The sequence below is a fragment of the Typopeltis vanoorti genome, chromosome 6 (assembly GCF_054136105.1).
Source record: "Typopeltis vanoorti isolate ZY-2024b chromosome 6, IOZ_Tvanoo_1.0, whole genome shotgun sequence".
In the NCBI taxonomy this organism is placed as follows: Eukaryota; Metazoa; Arthropoda; class Arachnida; order Uropygi; family Thelyphonidae; genus Typopeltis; species Typopeltis vanoorti.
This window is the reverse complement of record NC_143554.1, coordinates 46,582,219-46,605,459: the sequence shown is the minus strand read 5'-3', so window position 1 is coordinate 46,605,459 and position 23,241 is coordinate 46,582,219. Positions and strand designations below refer to the sequence as shown.

General features: G+C 36.1%; 2 protein-coding genes across 2 annotated transcripts in view; one reads left to right on the top strand and one right to left on the bottom strand.

The window, feature by feature from the left end:
* Positions 1 to 1,202: 1,202 nt before the first annotated feature.
* LOC150105434 (lysozyme 3-like) overlaps positions 1,203 to 23,241 on the bottom strand; it is a 49,476-nt gene continuing 27,437 nt past the window's right edge. The window contains exons 2-3 of the mRNA XM_090393959.1: positions 20,723 to 20,858; positions 1,203 to 1,411 (exon numbers count right to left, since the gene is read on the bottom strand). Of these exons, the coding sequence (XP_090250085.1) occupies positions 1,203 to 1,411; positions 20,723 to 20,858 (345 nt within the window). The remainder of the gene's footprint in view (positions 1,412 to 20,722; positions 20,859 to 23,241) is intronic.
* LOC150105431 (PI-PLC X domain-containing protein 1-like) overlaps positions 3,445 to 23,241 on the top strand; it is a 165,110-nt gene continuing 145,313 nt past the window's right edge. The window contains exon 1 of the mRNA XM_090394808.1: positions 3,445 to 3,548. The gene's annotated coding sequence lies outside the window, so the exon portion shown is untranslated. The remainder of the gene's footprint in view (positions 3,549 to 23,241) is intronic.

Below are 23,241 nucleotides of genomic sequence, written 5' to 3'. Positions count from 1 at the left end.
ATGATGAAGTTAATCTATGTGGGGGATCCGAATATAGCAATCTGCTGTGGTTCATTTATGCTTTTTCCAGAAGCTGACCTTAATATTTATAGAGCTTCTCTGTATACGAATCTTGTTAGTAAATATAAATTGCACTGTATTTGATTTAATATCGTTATTCTTTGTAATATTGAAAAACAAATCAGAGATAATAAAAAATTTATTAAAGAAACTGAATTAGTATTTCAAAAAATTGTCTCGTGCACACCACATTGTTGGGAAGATTTGTTATATCAAACAAAATTCATATATTTTTCAGGAAGGTTTTAAAATCATTAATATTATTTACATGTAGCTATACTGTGGGATCAACATTTGAAAACATATTTAGTTTGTATTCTTATGTTGTTGTTGTTTTTTAATTTAATTTCCAGAAATACATTACTCCTTGCTAGTCGTTTGTAATGAAATTTCACATTTGACGTTCGTAGACATCGTATGGTCACTCCCGTCCCTCATCTGGTTTTGGGATTGAAGTCTTCTGCTAGATTAAGTAGTAGTGTCGCTGATTTCCTTCCCATGGCGGGATTCCAACCCGCAGCCTCTTGGCTAGACAGCAGACACGCTAACCACACAGCCAACCAGACCGTCTAGTCGTTTGAGAGAGAGTTGCTTATTTGTATAATACACTTCATATAATACACAATAACATCGAAGGCACCTCCCATGAACCTTTCCCGAGACGTGTTTTTCGCACAAAGTAAGCAAATTTGCCAGATGAAGACACAATTAATATACATAAAAATACCGGCTTCATAGTTTTAGTTGCTTCAGTCATAATTGAAACGGAACCAAATCTGAAAAACACTTCATGAGAATAAATGCTAGTGGTATTTGCAAAGTGCATACTTATTTTTATTTTTATTTTTAATTTTGAGTCAGGTATTATTATCTTAATTGACAATAACTGATGAAAAGTTTAAAATTATAATAACTCCATATTTTTTCCGTAGGAAAAAAAGTAATTTTTTCCCTCTAGAGTACATTTAAAGAGTTATATAAAAGGATGTATTTTGATGTCCACCTATTATAGTACACTCTAGTAAATTAACGAAAGCAAATTTATTAATAATTCGCAAATGAGTTGTGTGTGGCTTGGTAATAAATGATTTATTTCATGCAGTAATTTTTTTATATCAGTATACTGAAATTAATATATTACATTAATAACTGTAGCAGTCGACAAAGGTTTGCCAGTAAGAAGTGATTAAAACCCATGTTCCATTGCAACCATAAGGTCCAGCTTTGTGAATCCTCGAATAATCATAGCAGCTGATAGTACCATCATTATCACAGTCATGGCCCCATTTACGCATATAGCCTTTGATCGCCTCTTGTGCACAAGCTTTATCATTTAAGCATTCTTCGAAATCTGTATTAAAAGAAAGAAGAGAAAAAAATCATAATTCAGTAATTCCAAAACGACCATGCAGTCATTATCGTAATGTAAAACAACCATGTAGTATCATAGTACACTCACAGAACCGTATTAACAAACAATACAGCAGTTCTACAACTCCATTTTAAAACATAACAAAAACAGCAACAACAACAAAAACAAACAAACAAAAATAACAGGATTATAATTTGCTATGTTTATACATAACACAATTTTATGCAATAGGGAATTCTCATTTTCATTGTTCCAAAGCTATTTAAGATGAACTCTGCATAGATCACGGTTATTAAGTGGGTGTGTTTTTTTCTTTCCCGTAATACTAAGTAGAACTTCGTAGTGTAGTAGAAGTATACATAACATTTTAGGACATTTTCATTTTTGTTACTCATCTCTTTTCCTATATTTAGTTGAGAGGCTCTGTGAAATTACTCTGTTGATGAGAAAGACTTTAAACTTGAACCAACACATCAATTTTCCCTAATTTTAAAAAGGTCGATTGTGAGAAGCTAGGAGATCTTTCGACAGTGTACCGCACTAGGGTTATTTATAATTAGTATTCGCATTTTAGTGTTGTTTATTATGACTGAATTATTATTAAAATAAGTCATGAGTTATTGTGCATCTTGTAACTAATAAAGATAATGCTGATGTTGTGTTATAAGAAGTTAGGTTTTGCATGTATATTGATAAATCTGGCTTTGTGTGAAAGTTATTTATGCATATGTTTAAAAGGGAGTCATATTGTTACATCTTCAGACAATCCGTGTTCTTCTATCTATACACTTTGAGGAACTCTTTGTTGTGTCCAGTGGCTCACCCAGGGGGGGGGCAAAGGGCCCTGGCCTCCCCAAAAGAAAAAGGAAAAAAAAAAACACTAGAAAATTTTCCAAAATTCTTTTCCTAATTAAAATTCTTTTTTTTTATTTATTTATGCTTTGTCATTCCTTTTATTTCTATACTACTTATGAATTAGCGGTCACATAAGGTGTGAATACCCTATAGCTCTCGGGATTCACGGCCGCTGTGAACGCAAGGCGAACGAAGTAGTGTTCGGCCATTTTGGTTCGTGTCTTGACCAAAGCTTATGGTCATTAAGTTATGCGGGAATATTTCTCATTTTTGATTTGATTAATTCATTACGTGTCGAGTTTGCTCCATGCTATCATGAAATGTTTTGAATTTCTCAATGTAGCAGTTTCATGTGATTTTGGATTTTATTTTTTAGTTTTTTTCATATGCATTTGCATAAGTTGAACAAAATCTGGTTTTAACTGGATGCTAAAAACGCTATTAGTGAGCGATAGATGGCATGATATGTGTAGTCATTTCAGTAATGCTAGATTAAATACAGTTGTTTTGTGGAGTAAGGCGTCCCCAGCGATTAATCGTTAGACTTCTTAGAGTTGTCACGTAATAATAATAATAATAATAATAACATTTTTGTAAATAGGAAGGAACATACAGTTCTCATCAAATGTTATTGAATCATTTATTTTATTCCTCACCATTTTATGCGCTTTGAAAGTAATGATCACAGAATATGATAGCAGATTATGACTACAATCACATAAAAAAAATAATAATAATAAAACATTGCTGAAACTTTGGATATGCTAATGCAAAAATATTACACATACACTGATGAAAAAAAAAACAGTAATGACAAAAATAATAATTTAGATATTACCTGATTATTTTTCACATAGTCGTTAATTAATTTCATTGACTTTATTTTTTCAATCCAGCTAAACAGCATTCTACCGAAAAAGAAAAAAACCTTTGGATACAAAAATAAGAAATTATTTGTATATTCGCATTTTATTATTATCTAGTTTCATTAACACTCACCAGAGTATTTATTATTGTTTACAAAATGGTACGTAAGTGAACCTGGGGAAGTTTAGTTGTTATGTAATTTATTATTGTTTTAATTTGAATAACGAAGATTACGTGTTGTGAAATTTTAATTGCTGCTTTTATAGTTAATATATATATATATATATATATATATATATATATATGATTTCAGTAGTACTATATTAATTATGTGTGTGTGCCCAGTTAATAAAGAGGATTATTCTAAAGTTTGCAGCTCCAGAAGATTGTCTGGGTAAGTTTGAATCGTTATTTGATATTATTGTCTTCTGGTAATTGACTGATTTTTTCTCACCCCTATCTCCTTGGTTTTTATTTCTCGCAGAAATAATTGTTCCGAGTTGGTAAACTTACAAGTTTAGAAACTTAAAATATCAGAAAATTCTGAAGGATTTTTGATCAGATAAAAACCAGAACGTGTAAATAAAGAAGTAAATTCAGAAAATACATGTAATTTCCATATACTTTAAAAATTGCACTCATATGTGTTGACTGGCCATGATATCTTATGGAAGGAGCGCATAGGTTGATATTTGCTGTTTGGCTTCATGGAAAATGTGGAGCATGCAATTAGTTCCGTATTTTATTTATTTTTTAATCTTTTTAAAGAGGATAGGTATAGGTGTTTAGAGGTAAATGCATATTTTCTTATTGCGTATTACTTCTAAATTCCTACCCATATCTCTTTGCAAAAGAATATGGAACTATCGCACATTTACTAGTTGCAATTACTTCTAAATGCCATTATGCTCTTAAAAAAAAGAAAAAAAAAAGCCTACGGAACTCAGCTGAAGCTTTCTGGGTGCATTTACAAGTAAATGTAATTTAATAAGGAAAGTCATCTCTAAATGACTTTCCTTATTTCCTTATCTCCTTGTAAAAAATCTGAAACTAATTGCATCTTCTCCAGTCGCATTTAACTCTGACATACGGTAATAACTGCATGCTCCAATTTTCTATCAAACCGATTTCAACCTCCGCGCTGTGCCCTTCGTAAAGCTGGGCTTGTAAATATTCACCTTTTATTCATTCAAATATACAACTGGAAGATGCTCATGACGAGATCAACCCACTTGGATAAACAACGTTGACCAAATAGGTACAACTTGATCAATGTCGCTCGAGACGTGATAGGATATGGCTACACGAAATTGCTGAAAATTTTCAGAATCATCAGTTAGGGCTATTAAAGGACTATCTTTGTGCAATTTATAGCCTCTTCATGTTAAGCCATTTCCTGAATTATAGCTTGTTTCCACAAACGGGACTCTACATTTCTGAATAACTTCCCTAGTTATGCTGAATAACTAGGGAAGTTATTCAGCATAACTTCCCTAGTTGGAGGAAATGACAACTAGATCTCTACGTGGTGAAATCATCGCCGTGAAGCACTACCACTTTCCTTGGAGTCCTGAAATGGCAGTCATATTCGGCAACAAGACCAATGACTACAGTTTCCATCCTCCCCCCCTTTTTTCACATACAGTGTGGATGATATCCTCAAGGACATGTTAATCATACTGTAGGAGCCCAGACTCTTCCTCCATCGAGCGTACAGCAGTAAAATGGTTCCACAGGCTGGCCGCTAGTTAGTGCACGGGACTGAACCTGACAGTACCGAATTCGAAGGCCTCCCGATCAGCTAGTGCTAACCTGCTACCGCTTACTTTGCCATTTCTTTACTAGAGGACGATCACGTATGATATGAATGGAGAACTTTGAAATCTACGTGTCGACAGGAGACTGAATTCCCTGTACGTGGGCGGTATGTTTGCGCCTCTGTCACCTCACACTGCATACTCTGATTCCTTCTCTTCCTCTTCACATATAATGAATTAATTCAATGAAACATTGAGTTAATTCATTATATTAATTCATAAAAGTCCCCCCCCACCAAAAAAAAAACGAACAAAAACCCATCCAAAAACCCAAAACAGCAACTAAAAATCACAAACATTAATTCCTACTAAAAAAAGTTGCCATGTTGACTACACAAACATTCGTGACCTAAGCAATAGTATAATGGTGTGCATCACCCACTATGCTGTCATCTAAAACCGGAAATATTATTCCTAACAGAATCTCAGCAGCTACTGTTCACTCCAAACTACACATTGCACCGTTCCTTCCGCTACAAGAGCCGCACTTGTGCATTCAGGAGAATTGGCATCCCATGTTAGAGATTGTAAAATCCCGACTCCTCCCCCCCATGCCTGATCAACTTTGGCTTAAAATTTAATATATTAATTAATTAATAGATTAGAGCATTAATCTCTTCCTAAAGCTCAATTTTCTGCTGCATTCCCACATCTTCCACAGTTCTCACATTCCCTTACCCTCAGTCATACACAAATCACCAGGCAAGATCAGATCCCTCTACTTGGACTGACATTCACTTCCAGTCCCTCCTGGCACAAACACATCAATAGCTTCCTCAGTATTAAAAAAAAAAACTACTAATAATAATAATAACTAGGTATTCTCTTTCATTCAAGATGCTATTTTACACGCAACCAATTCATAACTATATGCAAATTTCAAATCCACCCATTCTTATAATACTACTCGCATGTTGGAAGTGGAGCACCTAGAGATTTCCTGAAATTTCTTGACACAGTTCAGAGCTAGAGGAGTGCAATTCAGCTCATAGACGATCCCTCTCTTACATATTCACTTCAACCTTACAGGTGAGTGTTTCAATTCTGTATATATTCTACAGGTTCATTAATGGTCATTGTTTCACTGATCTGGCAACCATCATTCTTCCAATTTATGTTGCTCCTGTCAATACAAGAGCAGCAGCTGCCCAGCACTTCTTCACTGTGCCCAGCACTGTGCAACTGCAAACACACCGAACTTGCTTTTATTCTTCTTTTATTCTTTCTACCTCTGTCCTCGGGAACAGCCTACCACAAGAATCATTTCCAAACTACACCCTACAGCTCTTTAAAAAATTCAGTAAGCTTCTACCTGAGTCCTAAACTGCAACCGACACAGCACTGATGTGCTTATCGGTCCTTCGACCTATCGTGTATGGGATCAATATATATTAAAAAAAGTTGAAATATCCCAATAGTGAGATCGATCATTCTTCTTGGGGACTTAAATCGTCACACACGTCAAAGTTGCTTTACCTCTCCAGTTTCACCGATTAAGCGGCAGGAATCCCGAGGCATTTGCTATTAGCAACAATGTAAAACAGATAGTCAATGTCCCTAGCAGAATACCAGACAGCCCACCACAACTTACAACATACTTGATTTCTTTTTAACAAGTTCCTCTTCCAAATATACTGTAGATTAATTTTTCCTCTTGGTAACTCGGCCCACAACCTCATAAAAGTCTTCTTTGTCATGGAACAACTTTCAGCCAACAGTTCTCGGTCTTGTGTTCCTTGACAGTAGAAGGATGCCAAATGGGATGATCGTGATTTCTACTCCTCCTTCCCATGGTCTCACTACTGCTTCAGTTCTCCCTATCCAAATACTGCTCATACCGAATAATAAAAAAGATATCACCAGATGAATGAAGGCATTCATTCCCAATTCCACCCAAAAACGACCACTGTCCAGGCCTTATTACTCGACCAAGTGCGCTAACGTAGTACGAGGGAAAAAATTTAGCATACCACCAGCATACACTAGTGTCTCAAGACCGCAACTCTAGTCTACTTCGCAGCTTCCAACAACTGTGAAAGACCATTAATAATTCAAATTAGATTTCGAAAGGGCCAAATGGTAAAATTTTTCCTCATGTCCAAATGGTAAAATTTTTCCTCATGTCCAAATGGCAGTCGAGACTTCTGTGCAACGTTTGTCCATCTACCATCTATGTTTCCGCCACTCTCACATCCAGATGGTACTATAGCAACATCACTATAATAATATAACATATAATATAGTAAAAGCCTTCATCTTTTATTCTTTCTACCTCTGTCCTCTGGAACAGTCTACCACAAGCAAAGTTCCCTCATTTTACCCACTTTACTGATTACTCCATACCATCTCCGGTCTTCTGAATCCTTATTAGACTGGGCATAAACAGCACATCTGGTCCTGCTGATGGTATCCCACATATTGTGTTAAAACGTGTGCTCCAGAATTAACACTTATCCTATATCACCTCTTCAATCTCTCCTATTCAACTGGCATATATCATACAGCACAGAAACAGGCCTATATCCAGTCCATTCCAAGAAAAACCTCCCATCCAATTTATTTCCCTTTTGTTCTTTCAAAAAAATTTGAGAACTTTATCAACGGCCACTTTTAGTACCAAATGTAGATCTACCAGCTAATTAATAACCAGCAATATGGATTCCCCTTCTCTTGATCCACAACTGATCTTCTGGCCTACATCCCTTTGAACTAAAGCTATGCAAAACTTTGGAGAAATTCACATAATCGCTTTCGACATGTGAATAAGATCATGATTATGATCACATAATCATGTGATAATGTGATCTAGTTTGACACAGAGACTTACTCAGCAAACTACTATACTATAGTCCGCTTTCCATCCTCTGTAACTGGATCGCCACCTTTCTCACTGATCGCTTAAGAATCATGTTGGATGGTTTCCTCCGCTCAGATTTCCCCACCAATATCAGAATTCTACTCGTTCCTCCCATGGTCCCACTACTGCTTTAGTTCTCCCGATTCAAACAAACAATTATTCAGACCGAATAATTGTTTGGTTGGGAAATATGATACACGTATATGATATGATACACGTATGGATAAAGTAATGAATTTTATTAAAGTAATGAATTTATTTATTTTTGGTACTTGAAACAATGTACCAAAAATAAATAAATAATCAAACACCTGACAGCAGTAGACCCAAAATCTTTCAGAACCATTTGAAAATGACTTTTAACTAGTTTGAGCTATTTTGGGAACGGTATCACTAATGATTCAAAGAAAAACTATCCATTTGCGAGACGCTTTTCCAGCAAAAGTGAAATTGCGTATGGTTTTGCGATCTCTGGCCTTGCAGGAAGCAGCTTTTGCCATCTGTATTAAGTAATTCTGTTTTACGGATTTTTATCCTTCTTTCCCTTCACATCACGTAAATTTGACTCCTCTTCAAAAATTACATAACAAATAGACATAGGCATTCCCCAGTGGACAAGTTTTCACACACAGAAAGAAAATAATGTCACTGTCACACACACACACACACACACACAATATGAATCTCGTCTATGAACGATTGTAAAGCTATACTTTATTTATTTATTTATTATGGGTGTGCACAAAGGTTACATGAAACCATATTTTAGAGACCAAACGTAGATTTTTTTTTTTCAAGCCATTTCAGGCTTCTAATAAGAGAGTAGTGTCTCAGACTGACAATGAAATGTATCACTCACATACGTTTACAAACATCCGTACAAGCGTTTGGATTCGAACCACGACCTGTTGGTAAGAAACCTGTATCACTATCTATTCGGCCAAAGAGCCCGGCCTAATATACATAGATTGTTTTGTAGTAATGTTTTTGTATGTAATAAATAATATAATGTACATAATGTTTTCTGCATTTCGAACGGCGATATCTGTATAACAGTTTTTATTTATATATTTTTTTAAATAAATGCAGTTTATTTTTATCTTGGATTATACTGTTTTAAATTACAACAATAGTTTGATAACATCACTTATGTGAGAGTTTCAGTGAAAGTGCAAGATATGACAGTTCAACACACACACGCAATATGAATCTCATCCATGAACGATTGTAAAGCTATACTTTTTTTTTTATTATTTATTATGGATGTGCGCAAAGGTTACATGAAACCATATTTTAGAGACCAAACGTAGATTTTTTTTTTTTTCAAGCCATTTCAGGCCTCTAATAAGAGAATAGTGTCTCAGACTGACCATGAAATGTATCTCCCACATACGTTTACACATACTTCAAACATCCGTATACAAGCGTTTGGATTCGAACCACGACCTGTTGGTAAGAAACCTGTATCACTATCTATTCGGCCAAAGAGCCCGGCCTAATATACATAGATTGTTTTGTAGTAATGTTTTTGTATGTAAATAATATAATGTACATAATGTTTTCTGCATTTCGAACGGCGATATCTGTATAACAGTTTTTATTTATTTATTTATTTTTTTAAATAAATGCAGTTTATTTTTATCTTGGATTATACTGTTTTAAATTACAACAATAGTTTGATAACATCACACACACACACACACACACACAGTTGTGGGGGGGGGGGCAAGTGCTAACCACTCATATACAGACAGCGCTTAATGGATTACCATGCAGAAAATATGTAAGGATAAATTCATTACAAATTAATGAAATTTGTTATTTAAGCTCTATTAAAAATTTGTCATGACACAGTTGTTGTCATTCGAACTATTTTAGCAGCTAAATCAGATAAAACAAAAAATAAATCTATAGACTGTATAAGCACGAGTGAGTTAACGTTTCAACAACAACACAAATGCGCTATTTACTTTTGAAACTTAGTGAATTCCTACAGAAGTATCATCATTTGATAGTGATCTTTGGATACTACATATATGTAACAAAAATACAAATAGTTCACGCAGAATGGTAGGTTTATATCGACAATTCAAATCTGAAATTTTTTCGTGTTGTATAAAAACAATTATATGATCTGCTAACGCAGTACGTATTCGATCATATATAAGACGTAGCACGGGTAAGTTTTAGTCCTGAAAAATTTGAATTAGTCGATTCAAGATGGCGTCTCGAGTAGTCGATGTTGAGAATTCTGATTTTAGAATTATCAGTCGAGTGTGTTAGTGTTTCGTATCGGGTATTATTGATGATGAATTGTGAATTTAATTGATATGTTTTAGCGATTTTTTATGTTTATTCATTGTAATAGTAGTTAATAGCTTGCTGTTATAAACAGTCGCTTAATTTTCGTCAGTGCATTATCCAGCGTCAACAGAGTGCTCGATCATCAGAGCAGGCAAGACTTTTATTTCATCTTCAAAAACATTTTTCAGGCCCTCTCCTGTTCCCTGCCCTGTGCAGCACTTGGTGGTTGAAGGGACAAGGCAGATCCTTCCCCCACTTCAAGTCTAGATTTAATTATGGATTCACCATATGAGGATCTCTCTTTCAAAGAACTTCTAGCTATTTTTCGGCAAATTGGTAACATTTTGCACACGAAATGGCCAGGAAGAGTTGAAATTCATCAGATTATGGAGGTCGAGACAGAAGACCCTCAAACCTCCGAAATTTCTCCTCACAGTACACATGACAATGTCACAACAACTGACATAGATTCCAATGATTATCAGGAAGTCAGCAGAAAGAAGAGAAAGAAAGAGTCTCTTGCTGCAGAACCTGAATTTGCACCTCAAATGGACACATCAGCACAATCTAGTGCAAGAACAGAGACAAATATACCGATACAGCCCAAAGAGAGGATCCCACCAGTAGTCTTGCGATCTAAGGAAAAATGGTCGTTGCTTGCAGAGACGATGAAGAAAAATAACATCAAGTTCTCATCAGCCAAAAACACAGATGACGGAGTCCGCATACAGCCTGAAGGAACAACGGACTACCGCCAGCTAACCAGACTTATGGACGATCATAAATTTCCATACCATACTTACCAACTCAAAAGTGAAAAGAACCTCAAGGTAGTGATCAGAGGATTGGTAGAAAACATAACATCAGAAGAAATAGCTACTGACCTTAGATTACAAGGCTTGGAGCCGATCAAGATTTCTCGAATGTATCGAGCAGACAAGCGTCCCATGCCTCTGGTCTTAGTAGAGATCAGTAAAGATCAGAGAGAAATTTATGATCTTAAAATAGTCTGCAACTTGGTCATCAAGACCGAGCCACTAAGAAGAAAGGCATCGGCTGGTCAATGCCATCGCTGCCAAAAATTTGGGCATGCGCAAATGTTATGCAAAGCAGACTACAAGTGTGTGAAATGCGGTGGCAACCATCCCTCGCACACTTGCGTCAAGCCAAAGTCCACACCTGCTAAATGTGCGAACTGCAGTGGCCCACATCCTGCTAATTACAAGGGCTGTTCTCTCCACCCATCCAACCTTCAAAAACCTAGACAGGAGTTAATTCAGCCCACGCAGAAAAATAATGTGAGATTTGTGCCTGAAATCAAAGCACGAAAAGTTACACCAGATAAATCTTATGCTTCTGTGGTTTCCTCACGTAACACCGAGGTACTCCCTGCAGCTAGCAGTCAAAATTCCTCAGCAATTCTCGCTGCCTCACTAGGGGAGATGCTAATGGCCTTCAGCAAAACAAATCCAAGCCAGGCCGATACCAACAAATTCCTTAGGAATACTCAAGTCATCTTCTCCATGATTAATGACTAATCCAGATTCAACATCAAATTCTATACAGATAATATTCTGGAATGCAAACGGTCTCAACAACAAAATTTTGGAATTACAGGAACTTATAGATCACTTACAAATTGATATTCTCCTCATTAATGAGACTCACCTACGTCCCTGCGATAATCCCAAACTCAGAAACTACTCATTACTTAGAAATGACGGACTCAATGCCAGAGGTGGAGGCACTGCCATCTTTGTCAGAAGAAGCATCCGCTATAATGAGATTAAGAAGACTAATACATCTAACCTCGAGGAGACAGGCATAGAAATTCATACCAACAATGCAGGCAGCTTAAAGATTTATTCTGTATACAACCCCCCTGGCAAACCTTTACTCCCCTCTGATCTCTCTCAGCTACTAGATACAAATGAAGCAATAATTGTAGCAGGAGATCTCAATTCTAAGCATCCTTTATGGAACAGCAAGAGTTTTAACAACAACGGAATGATCCTCTACAATTTTGCCTTAAAGAGAAATATTGTTATTGCAGGCCCAATCGAGCCAACTCATTATGGAGCGATCGGCAGACCTGATGTTTTGGATATTGCTATTTTTAACAATATTTGTCATCAATTTCAACTTCAAGTGGTTGACGAGCTCAGCTCAGATCACAATCCAGTACTCTTAAGTTTAGGGGGGGAGCCTGAGCTCATTCCCAACCAATCCCACACTAATTTTGCAAAATTCAAGGCTAAAATGAACTCTATCATAGACTCAGTACCTACTATCTCCACCTGTGAAGAAATTGACGTGGCAGTCAACAATCTTGAATGTAAAATACACTCTGGCTTATCCGCAGCTTGTTCTATTTCCACCCCAGCTCAAGTCAACTCACTTCCTGAAGAAATCCTTGTTCTGATCAGGAACAAAAATAGACTCAGACGCCGCTATCACAACACACTATCTCCGCAAGACCGTCGAGAACTAAATAGAGCATCCAACCAAGTTCGTTACGCATTAAAAGATCACAAAAACCAGCAATGGGAAAGAAAACTCTGTTCTCTCAAAGCTGAAGATAATTCTCTGTGGAAGTTGACTAAAGCTCTCCGTACAGATCGCTCTAACATCCAGCCCATTCACGGAGAAAGAGGTCTTGTTTACAGAGATAATGAAAAAGCGGAAGCTTTCGTTGATGCCCTCCAGCTTCAGTGCCGTCCTAATTATACGCATGCTGATCTGACCTTCATAGAGAGGATACACCGTCGTGTACGCTCTGTGCTTCGGAAACCTTGTAGCTGTGAAAATATCTGTCCCACCTCACCTAAAGAGGTCTATTCAATCATTAGGAAGCTTAAAAACAAAAAAGCACCTGGTCCAGATGAAATTACCAACAAAACAATTAAAGCCCTCCCACACAAAGCTGTCATGCATTTAGTAGCCATTATTAATGCAATTCTGAGATTAAATTATTTCCCCTCAAGATGGAAACAAGCTGATATATTCCTTATCCTTAAACCTGGTAAGGCACCACAAATGCCACAGAGCTATAGACCTATCAGTCTTTTATCATGCTTAGGAAAAATCGCAGAAAGAGTCATTCTCAACCGACTTAATGAGGAGGTGAATAAAAATAACATAATTCCGAAAGAACAATTCGGTTTCCGTACCGGACATAGCACTACACAGCAAATTCACAGACTGACTGAATTCATCACTACAGGCTTTAACTGGAAACAGCACACAGGAGCTATCTTTTTAGATGTTGCAAAAGCATTTGATAAGGTGTGGCACAAAGGTCTCATCTATAAATTAATTACAGCCAACATCCCTCTTTACCTTACTAAAATTATTAACTCCTTTCTACAGGACCGTAAAATCCAGGTCAAGTTGCGCGGAATTCGATCCTCACTGAAAAAAATCACTGCTGGTGTCCCTCAAGGCTCGCTGCTCTCACCGCTGCTTTTTAACATCTTTGTTTCTGATGTTCCTAGCACATCACTAACCACTATAGCTAGTTATGCGGATGATATGGCAATTCTTAGCAGATCTCTCAGGCCTAATATAGCTACTCAGCGATTACAAACTGCAGCAAGAAACTTGGAGGACTGGTTCAGAAAATGGAGAATATCTGTAAATGCCGATAAAAGCACTGCCATTCTCTTCACAAGAAGACAAGCATCTCACTCTGGAGAAGTTAAACTTTTTAACACAGCCATCCCATGGAGATCTAGTACCAAATATCTAGGCATTCAGCTTGATAACCACTTAAACTTTAACTCCCACATAGTTTATGCATGCAAAAAAGCAAACTCTGCAATTGCACAACTCTATTCTCTCCTCAATAGAAGAAGTCAAGTTAGCACTGAAAACAAACTACGGATCTATAAAACAATTATCAGACCATCGTTAACTTACGGATCTCCAGCCTGGGGTCACACTTCCCCCACCAACATCAACAAGCTACAAGTTATTCAAAACAAGTGCCTCCGTATGATTTTTAACGCTCCGTGGTTTGTCAGAAATGCTCTCTTACACCGTGATGCCGATATTCCAGATATTCCCACGTTCCTCCATAACAGTGCTGCTGCTTATTTTGCCAAAGCAGCTGTTCATCCAAATCAACTCATTCGAGAGTCTTCTAACTATGACGAACACGACAGGTGGAAACATAAGCGCCCGAAAACAGCTCTGCTTATCGGTTCAGGTGCCTCCATACAGCCCTAAATAGGGTGAGCCAAGTGCTCGCTAATCTTTAATGCAAGACTATTTCATAGAGACAAAGGGATTGGAGTCCTTGGGACTGATATCCATCATGCCACATCAGTTATCAGTTATCAAGTTTTAGTCCTAGGTTCAAAAGTGGTTAATGAACACCTCTTCTTGTTGCGCTCTAACTGGCTCGCTTTTACTGGCAAAAGGAGAATAATAATTCATCTCTAGTTGATGGAATATATTTAAGATAGCTTTAAATTTGGAGTTCTTTCAATTTTGTTTTCAGTTGGATGATATTAATGGCAATAGGACAAAACAAAATTATCTCTCAGTATCGGTTCGATAATGCTGTCAGCGTACAGTACATGTATACTAGATACGAACCGCTCCATTTTATGTTATCCAAAATTATATTTCTTAAACCTCGTTTAAGTGACAGCAACTCGATAAAAAAGAAAGAAAGAATCACCCAAGGAAAAATGGCAGATTTAAATCATCATCGTACTTTTAAAGAAATTTTGCGATATATATTACTCATAAGACGACGTAAAAATCTATACATAAATGATATACGAGTACCATCACTTTAATGATAGAAAAACTTCGCAATATCCTCTCTATATGTATTTTTTAATGTGATTCCCATCCACAAAAGGTTTCTATAAATGTATAATAAATTCGTACTGTGGGTAGGTTAAGGATTTCTTTCTGTTTTTTTGTTAAATTTTTAAAATATATATTTATTGTTTTATTCATTTTTACATAGAGACCAAACAATGAATTTTTTCAGGCCACTTCAGGCATCCAGCAGGGCGGTAGGTCTCACACTAGGAGATGCGATTCGTCTCTTATCAATCACAAATATCCATGCCCACGGCGGGATTCGAACTTGCAGCCTGTTGGTTGCAGATAATACGCTAGCCGAAAGTATTATTATTGAATCAAAATTTTTTTTTAAAAAAAAGGTTCTCATTTGCTATAAACATTCAGTAACTTTTTTGCACGCAGCAAAGTTTCTTTATAAACATTCAGTAAATTTTTATTTTCTAAGTAAAGAAAATTCTTATTGTTTTAAGAAACAGTAAATTTCCATATAAAGAACCATATATTGCAATTTTCGAATTTTTTTTTTTTATATTGATCCCATACACGACAAGTCGACGGACCTATAAAGCACATCAGTGCCGTGTGTGAGGTGCACATAATGGCTGAAATAGAAGAGTATTTATTTGTTTATTTTTATTTTTATTCTTTTTTTTTCCTTTTTTTTTAAGAGTCGCATATTGTATATGTTTGGGAATACTTTCTTGAGGAAGGCTGTTCCAAAGAACAGAGGTGGACGGAATAAAAGAGGATGAACAGAAACAGGTTCGGTGTGTTTGCGGTTGCACAGTAAACGGGTGCTGGGCAGCTTCACTCTTGTATTAACAGGTGCAACAGAAAGTGTAGAAATGATGGTTGCTAATTCACTGGAGCAATGACCATGGGAGTAAAATAGACACAGTTGAAATACTGTGCCTCTGAGATAGTGATTGAGGTGAGTCCGTAGGAGAGGGATCTTCTATGAGCGTAATTGCTCGCTTTTGGACAGCGTCAAGCATTTTAAGAGAAGTTTTGAGTGCACCACCCCAAACATGTAACCAGTACTCTCAACATTGGCAAATTTGGTATTTGTATATAGAGAGTTGGTTGGGTGTAAAATAGGCTCTTAAACGAAAGAGAATGCCAAGTATCTTGGATGCTGAGGAGGCTACTGATGTGTTTATGCCAGGAAAGACTGCAGGTAAACGTTATTACAAGCAGAGAGATCTGATCTTGTCTGGTGATTTGAGTGTTACTGTGGGTAAGGGCAAGTGAGCTAGGATCTATTTTTTGTGAGAAAAAACAAAACTGTGTTTTGGTGGCATTGAACATAACAAGGTTGTCCTTGTCCCATTGCAGAATAGTATGTAGATCAATGTTTAAGGCACTAGTTGTAGATGATCTTGTATGGGATGTCAAAATACAGTCTGGCTCGTCAGTTAAATAGGAGCGTATTGTTTTGCTGGACTGGTGACACAACAAAATGAATCTGAAATCAGATTCATTTTGTCATATCGAAGATAGATCTAGCTTTAGGAAGATGTACCTTATTCTGAAGTTTACAGTGTAAATTTCAGAATATCTCGACAAAAGATTTCGAGGAAGAAAATTTATAGTGTGGTGGGGAACAGAATCAAAAACGCTAAATTTTATTAGCTGGCCTATAGCTAAGATCATGCAACCTGAGCAGTTTTGAGAATCGTCAAATAGGATGTCACCAAACATATATATCATACAATAAACCAAGTCAGATAAGTACTGTAGTTTGTTTCGGTTTTCACTTTTTTGCATTTTGTATAAAACAATAAAAACATGCAGGTACATAAGCAAAGAAGGTTTATACGGGTTTTTAACTTGAGATAAGTTTATCAGTCTGAGATGTGCAACAGTGTTTTTCCTCTTGCAAAATACAAGAGCTGGTATACTTTGCGTGAGGAAAATAAAGATTACGCGCACTGATAGAGAATAAACTATGGAGATATAGCAGTTCTTCCATTGCCAGGAATATGATTTATAAAAATACCATGTTACTTGGCTGCAGTACGCGGAGTAATTATACCACGTAATTATCACTTAGTTCTCTAAAACACAGTTTTCACATGAAAGAGTCCAAGAAGTAGTACCATCGTCGTATCCGGCGGCATTAATAAACCTGTGGAGTAATTTCACTTGTGCTGAGAAGCAAGAGGAGGGGAAAATAAATTGCAAACTCTCCAAATGTTTGTATATTTTATTCTATAAATTTAATGAAAAATAATTGTTTTACTTATTTGTCTTTTTAATTAGCAAATACAGTGTCAGGTCCATGTGATAGTACTAAAGTGAAGTTTACTCAAAATCACATTATTTACTTAAGATATTATATTATTTATATAACTACTTAAATAAGATAACATTATTTTATTAATTGTTTTTTAAATATTTTGGGAAAATTTGGAGAAAAGAGCAAAGCTAATAATAATGGCAAATATCTGTTGGATTTCTGCTCAGGACATGGACTGGTTATTACTAACACCATGTTCCAACATAAAAATGTGCAAAAATTCACATGGAGAGAAGAGGCAAGGAATAAGAAAAGTCTCATTGACTATGTTATTGTTGATAGTGATGTTTTCTCCCTGGTGCAGGACACCGGAGTGTACAGAGGATTTGAAATTGGAAGCGATCACTATTTAGTCTTGAGCAGGATAAAATTGAATTTCATATTGAAAAGAATAACATGTAAGAAAGTTTTAAAGCGAATAAAAGCTGAGCAGCTCTCAGATGTGAACTGTAGACTAAAATACAGAAAGATTATTGAAAAGAAAATGAAAGAGTTTGAGAACAGGAATCAAACCTTGGAGATTTAGTGGCAAACTCTGAAGAAAACATTGATTGATTCTGCCAGAGAGGCATGTGGTGATGTCTGCAAGGATAAAAAAATCAGAACTCCCTGGTGGACACAGGAAGTTAAAGAGGCAGTGAAGGAAAAGAAGAAAGCATATCAAAAGTTCCTGTCAAATAAGTCAGCTTGTGCTCTTAGAGAATATAGAGACAAATGCAAGAATGCTAAACACTGTGTAAAATTAGCTAAACAAAAGTCATGGGAGGACTTTGGTAAGAATATAGAAAATAAATATCAAGAAGGTGGAAAAATATTTTGGAGGCTGTTGAAGAAGCTTAGGAATGGAGGAAAGAGTGCTGTAAAAGGAATTAGAGATGATAAAGGTGACATGAAAACGGGAGAAAAAGATATCCTTGAAGTATGGAGTAATTATTTTGAAAAACTGCTAAATGAAACAAGCAGTGATGACAGCACAGTGGTAAAAAACACTGACCAGGCATGCAGTCAGGAATACATATCCATACTTGAAGTAGAAAAAGCCATCAAAGGCTTGAAATGTGGAAAGGCAGCAGGAGTAGATGATATTCGACCAGAAATGCTGAAGTATGGTGGTATAAGAGTCTTACAGTGGCTACATTGCATAGTTCAGAAAGCCTGGACAGAAGGACAAATTCCCCAATGATTGGAGTAGAGCTCTCATAGTACCCATATATAAAAAGGGAAATAAAACTGCATGTGAGAATTACAGAGGTATTTCCCTACTGAGTGTTCCTGGGAAGATCTATGCAAGTATACTTGAGAAACGGTTGAGAAGAATTGTAGAAGAAAAGCTTGGTGAAAAACAAGCTGGATTCAGGCCAAATAGAGGCTGTCAGGATCAGATCTTCACTTTACGACAAATAGTGGAGAAATCATGGGAATATAACAAAAATCTGTATTTAAGTTTTATCGATATGGAAAAGGCATATGACAAGGTGCCAAGAGAGAAGCTATTCAATACGCTGCAGTTATATGGTGTCAATCGGGCATTATATCAAGCAATACTTAGTCTTTATTTGAGTTGTAAATCAGCAGTTAGAATTGAAGGAAGTACAGGAAGATGGTTTAATGTTAAATCTGGTGTGAGACAAGTATGTACATTATCCCCTCTGTTATTCATTATCTATTGTGATCAGTGAGACAAGGATGTACATTATTCCCCTCTGTTATTCATTATCTATAGGGATCACATTATGAAGGAAAGTGGTATTAAACATGATATCAAAATTGGAGATGTTAATGTCAGCTCTTTGCTTTATGTGGATGATGTTATACTTCTAAATAAATCTGCTACGAGTCTGCAAGATTCTCTGACTAAATTGAATAGCTGTTGTAATAGATATGGTATGAAGGTCAGCATTAAAAAGACAAGGACAATGAAAATAGGCAGAATCATTGAAAATGTCAACTGTTGTGAATGGAGAACCTGTGGAACAAGTAAAATATTTCAGCTATTTAGGCACGATTTTTACTGAAGATGGTAAATTAAATATAGACATAGACAACAGAATCAGCAAAGCTGGTATGGTGGGAAGTCAATTGAATAAATTCATATGGAATAAGAGAGAAATGTCGGAACACTAAATTAGCTGTATACAAGACAGTGTTCAAACCAGTTTTAACTTATCGATCTAAGAGCTGGGTCAGAAGTAAAACACTTGACCAAAGACTAGAGACCACAGATATGAGAGTCCTGAGAAAGATTATAGGCGTGAACAGATGGCATCAATGGCAATATCATATTAAAAACGAGGATATTAGGAAAGAACTTGACATTGTCAGCATCCAGGAATTCGTTAGCAGAGCTAATCTCAGGTGGTATGGTCACTTAAACAGAATGGGCGAGGAAAGATTAGCAAAACAAGTGTTCTCTGCAGGTTGGCAGCAAAACGACCCAGAGGAAGACCAAGATATAGGTGGATTGATACGGTATAAAATGCCTTAGACGATAGAAATATAAGATCTGATAATGTTGGAGTCTTGACAAGTAACAGACTGATTTGGAGGAAAATTGTAGATAGGAAAGTAATAATGATGTAATTTTTTTCATGTAGTCCTATCATATCCTGTACACCCCTTGAGGCTACATGGCAGGAATTTGATGATGATGATGATGAACATTCTTTTAAGTTATTATAAATGTTTTCTTTTCTTAGACTACTAAATTTTGTTATTCATTTCGTCCTCTGTAATACTGTTATTTATTTTAAATTTTTGTGCGAAATTTACATGTTGTTGAGAATATATAACTTCAGAGCAGAAAATTAAAATCACTAACAGTACCACAGATAAAGAAATGGAGAACAAAATTTAGCAGTCTAAGAAAAAGAGCATTCATATTAATTTAAAGGATTTATATATTATGTATAAGGAATAATATCTTAATGGGTAGTTGGACATTTCTTCATATTGATTAGCCTTAAATTAATAAGATAGTTATTAAGATCTATAAGATCTAGAATAATATTAATAAGATTATTAATATTATTATCTATTAATAAGATAATTAATAGATCACAGTAGAATATACTTCAGTATTAATAACTATGAAATATGTGGTTTCCTTTCTTTTCTAAAACCATTCTTTAATATTGAGAAATTTTTTCCTTTAATTGGGCTTCTCTCTCTCTCCCCCCCACATTTCCACACTTCTTCAAACACTGAAAATTGATTGCGTGCCAAGTAAGATGATATTGTTAGGAGATTTTAAATCAGCGTTAATTTTAGAATGCGACAAAATCTTTCAAAAAATATTCAATTATTTTCCGTGATGGTAAATAGCCATTACCTGAAAATGTGTGCTTTTTTTTCCTGTTTTCAATCTGTAGCATTGTTAGTATTATTAAAACCCAATATTCCTCCAGTCTTATTTAGGTTATGATGTATTCCAAAATTTAATCGATTTAATTTACTGCAGTATTCACACCTACCAAAAGGATTGGCTGGGTTGGCACCTGGACTTCCTCCATCCTTCCAGTAATCGAATGAAACATGGTAAGGACCACAGTAATATTCTCCTGGTCCAAAATTGTTACACCCAGTGGTTAGATCACAACCAGAGCTAGCCTGAAAAAAAAAATCCAAATTAAACATTCATTAATGATATTTATAAAATGCATATATAAAATTTATAAACTACTTTAAATAATTCTGTGCAGTAATTTAGGTATTCAGCCCTGGATCTAGTGACTGTAAGGAATCCAAAATTTGGTACAGTTTTGCACGCCGATATTTTTGCAACGTGCCTGTATAACCTTGTGTCAAAGTTTCTTGCAGTACACTTCTAGACCGCCGGCCGTTACAGGTTCTATTCTAGTCGCGGACTAGAGAAACTTTTGCTAGGTTCATTTTTCCCGAGTTATCTAGCCGATTTCTGAGTTAATTGATTTATGACACTGGAAGATAGGATTTTTTTATTCCAGAAATCTCTGGTGTTTATTCTCACAGCTGAGAAAAATCAACCCTGCGATGAGAGAACAGCAGTTGTATGCGCTCTCTCTTCCCAATGCTTCAAAAAAGTCATCTATATCCATAAACTTAGCTTCGAAGACGGAGCATTGACTTCGACTGCCATCCGATGAACAAAAGTTAGTTAAGACTGAAACAACTCTGCCTATTCCCTATAGAGAATAATGAGAAGAATAAGAATAAGAATAAGAGTTCGTGGATTTACCTATTTACGTGTTTTTTTGTCAAAGTTACTGTCATCGCAGGGTGCTCAGGGAAATTTAAAGGACTGCAAAAAGAAGACTTATGGTATTGGGAGTGGTGGAGAGGGATGGTTTAGCAGAGTTTCATCCTGAAGCTGCAGGTGATGAAGAAGATGTATTATGATGACCTTCGATGACCAGCTGCTAAACGGTTTATTTAGAGTTTGAAGTAGATTCCATCTACCTTAAATTCTGTGGAACAGCTCTCCCTATGAAGTACTATAGGTTATAATCAGCAAGGACTATAACCTCTATAACCAGGGCTCGAGAAATATGCTTGCCCACTCGCCTGTAGTTAGTATATTTTGCCAACTGGCGAGTAGCTGCAGACTGGACAAAATGAAATAGTTTTTATTGAACAACTAAAATAACGTGATAAACAAATCTGTTTTAACTTTATGAAAACACAAGAATGTGCGTCATATAATAGGCCATTCTGGTAACATAAATTAATGTAACAAATTATATTTTCCAAAAAAAAAAAATCAATGTTGTTTTTTACTCTTCTTGTTTTTCTTATTACTTACTGACTTCTCTTTCTTGGAATGTTTCCTATATAAAGAAATTGTTCGGCAAACAACCATACAGGACCACTAATCACTTTATTAACATTTACTGACTTATTAGAAATTATTTTTAAATGGTGGGGGTGGGGGGGTCTTGAAGAAGTACATTTTTTTTTCGTGGCGAGTAGGATTTAGGATGAAAGCCTGATTAAGGATGAAGGTCTGAGTAGCTCAGTGGAAGTAGCGCTTGCGTCCTCTGCGCTTGGTCGCTCGAAGTTAGACTTCAGTTCAAGTCTAGTCGCTGACTGGAGGAACTTTTTCTAAGCCTTTCTTCGACCAATTCCCGAGTTAGTCGATCACTGGCACGGGCAAGCGCTTTTTCCTCCCGGAAACTCGGGTTTTTCGTCCCGTAAACTAGAAACTCGACAGTAGTGCCCACATTATTTCAGACAGTAACATATCTTGTTAGGGTTAGGTACCAAGAGATGGCAGCACTTGTTTGCCAGGCTCTTTATGGGTGGCTGCTATAATTAGTGATAGACATGGGCCAACTATCTCTGATTGGCTACTGGTGGAGATTGAACTGCCCGCTCAGTCTACAAAAGCTAGATAGGGTATAAAGGCCTCGCCTACTCCCTATGAGGGAATAAAAGGCATTACCTGATTTTTTTTATATAGGATTTTAGGATTGACAGCTATTCTTGGATGCTCAAAACCATACTGAATCTATTTATTGCATGATATACACAGAAAAAGTGTTCACGAATGGTCATTGAATGATGCTCTTCGCTAGTAAAATAATAAAAAAATCGCCATCCACACTATAAACCTCATTGCATTTAAAAAGTTTGGAACAATGGAAAGTGACATAATATAATGCACACTAAAGTCACACTAGATCTAAGATAGAGGAATTTCTTTCCAACTACTGCGTTCTTCCCTATTATATAATCAATAATATTTCAGTTAAATAAGCTAATTTCTCAACCATTTTATAACTGGATGCAGTTTTTCTGCCCTGGGTGATAACTTGAGCAAAGAGAGAGTAGCATTTCTGTTTTGCATTCCTTGAACCCTCAGACGAAAGGCTGAGAGCTTAGAGAATTTCCTATTGTTCATATGCTTATAAAAGTGTTTAAGTTGTCGATTTTTATCGTGTAGCTTGAGATCACTACCGTTCTTTTTATTCGAGTACCGAAATAATTTGTTAAAAAATGTAATGTTTGTTCTCTA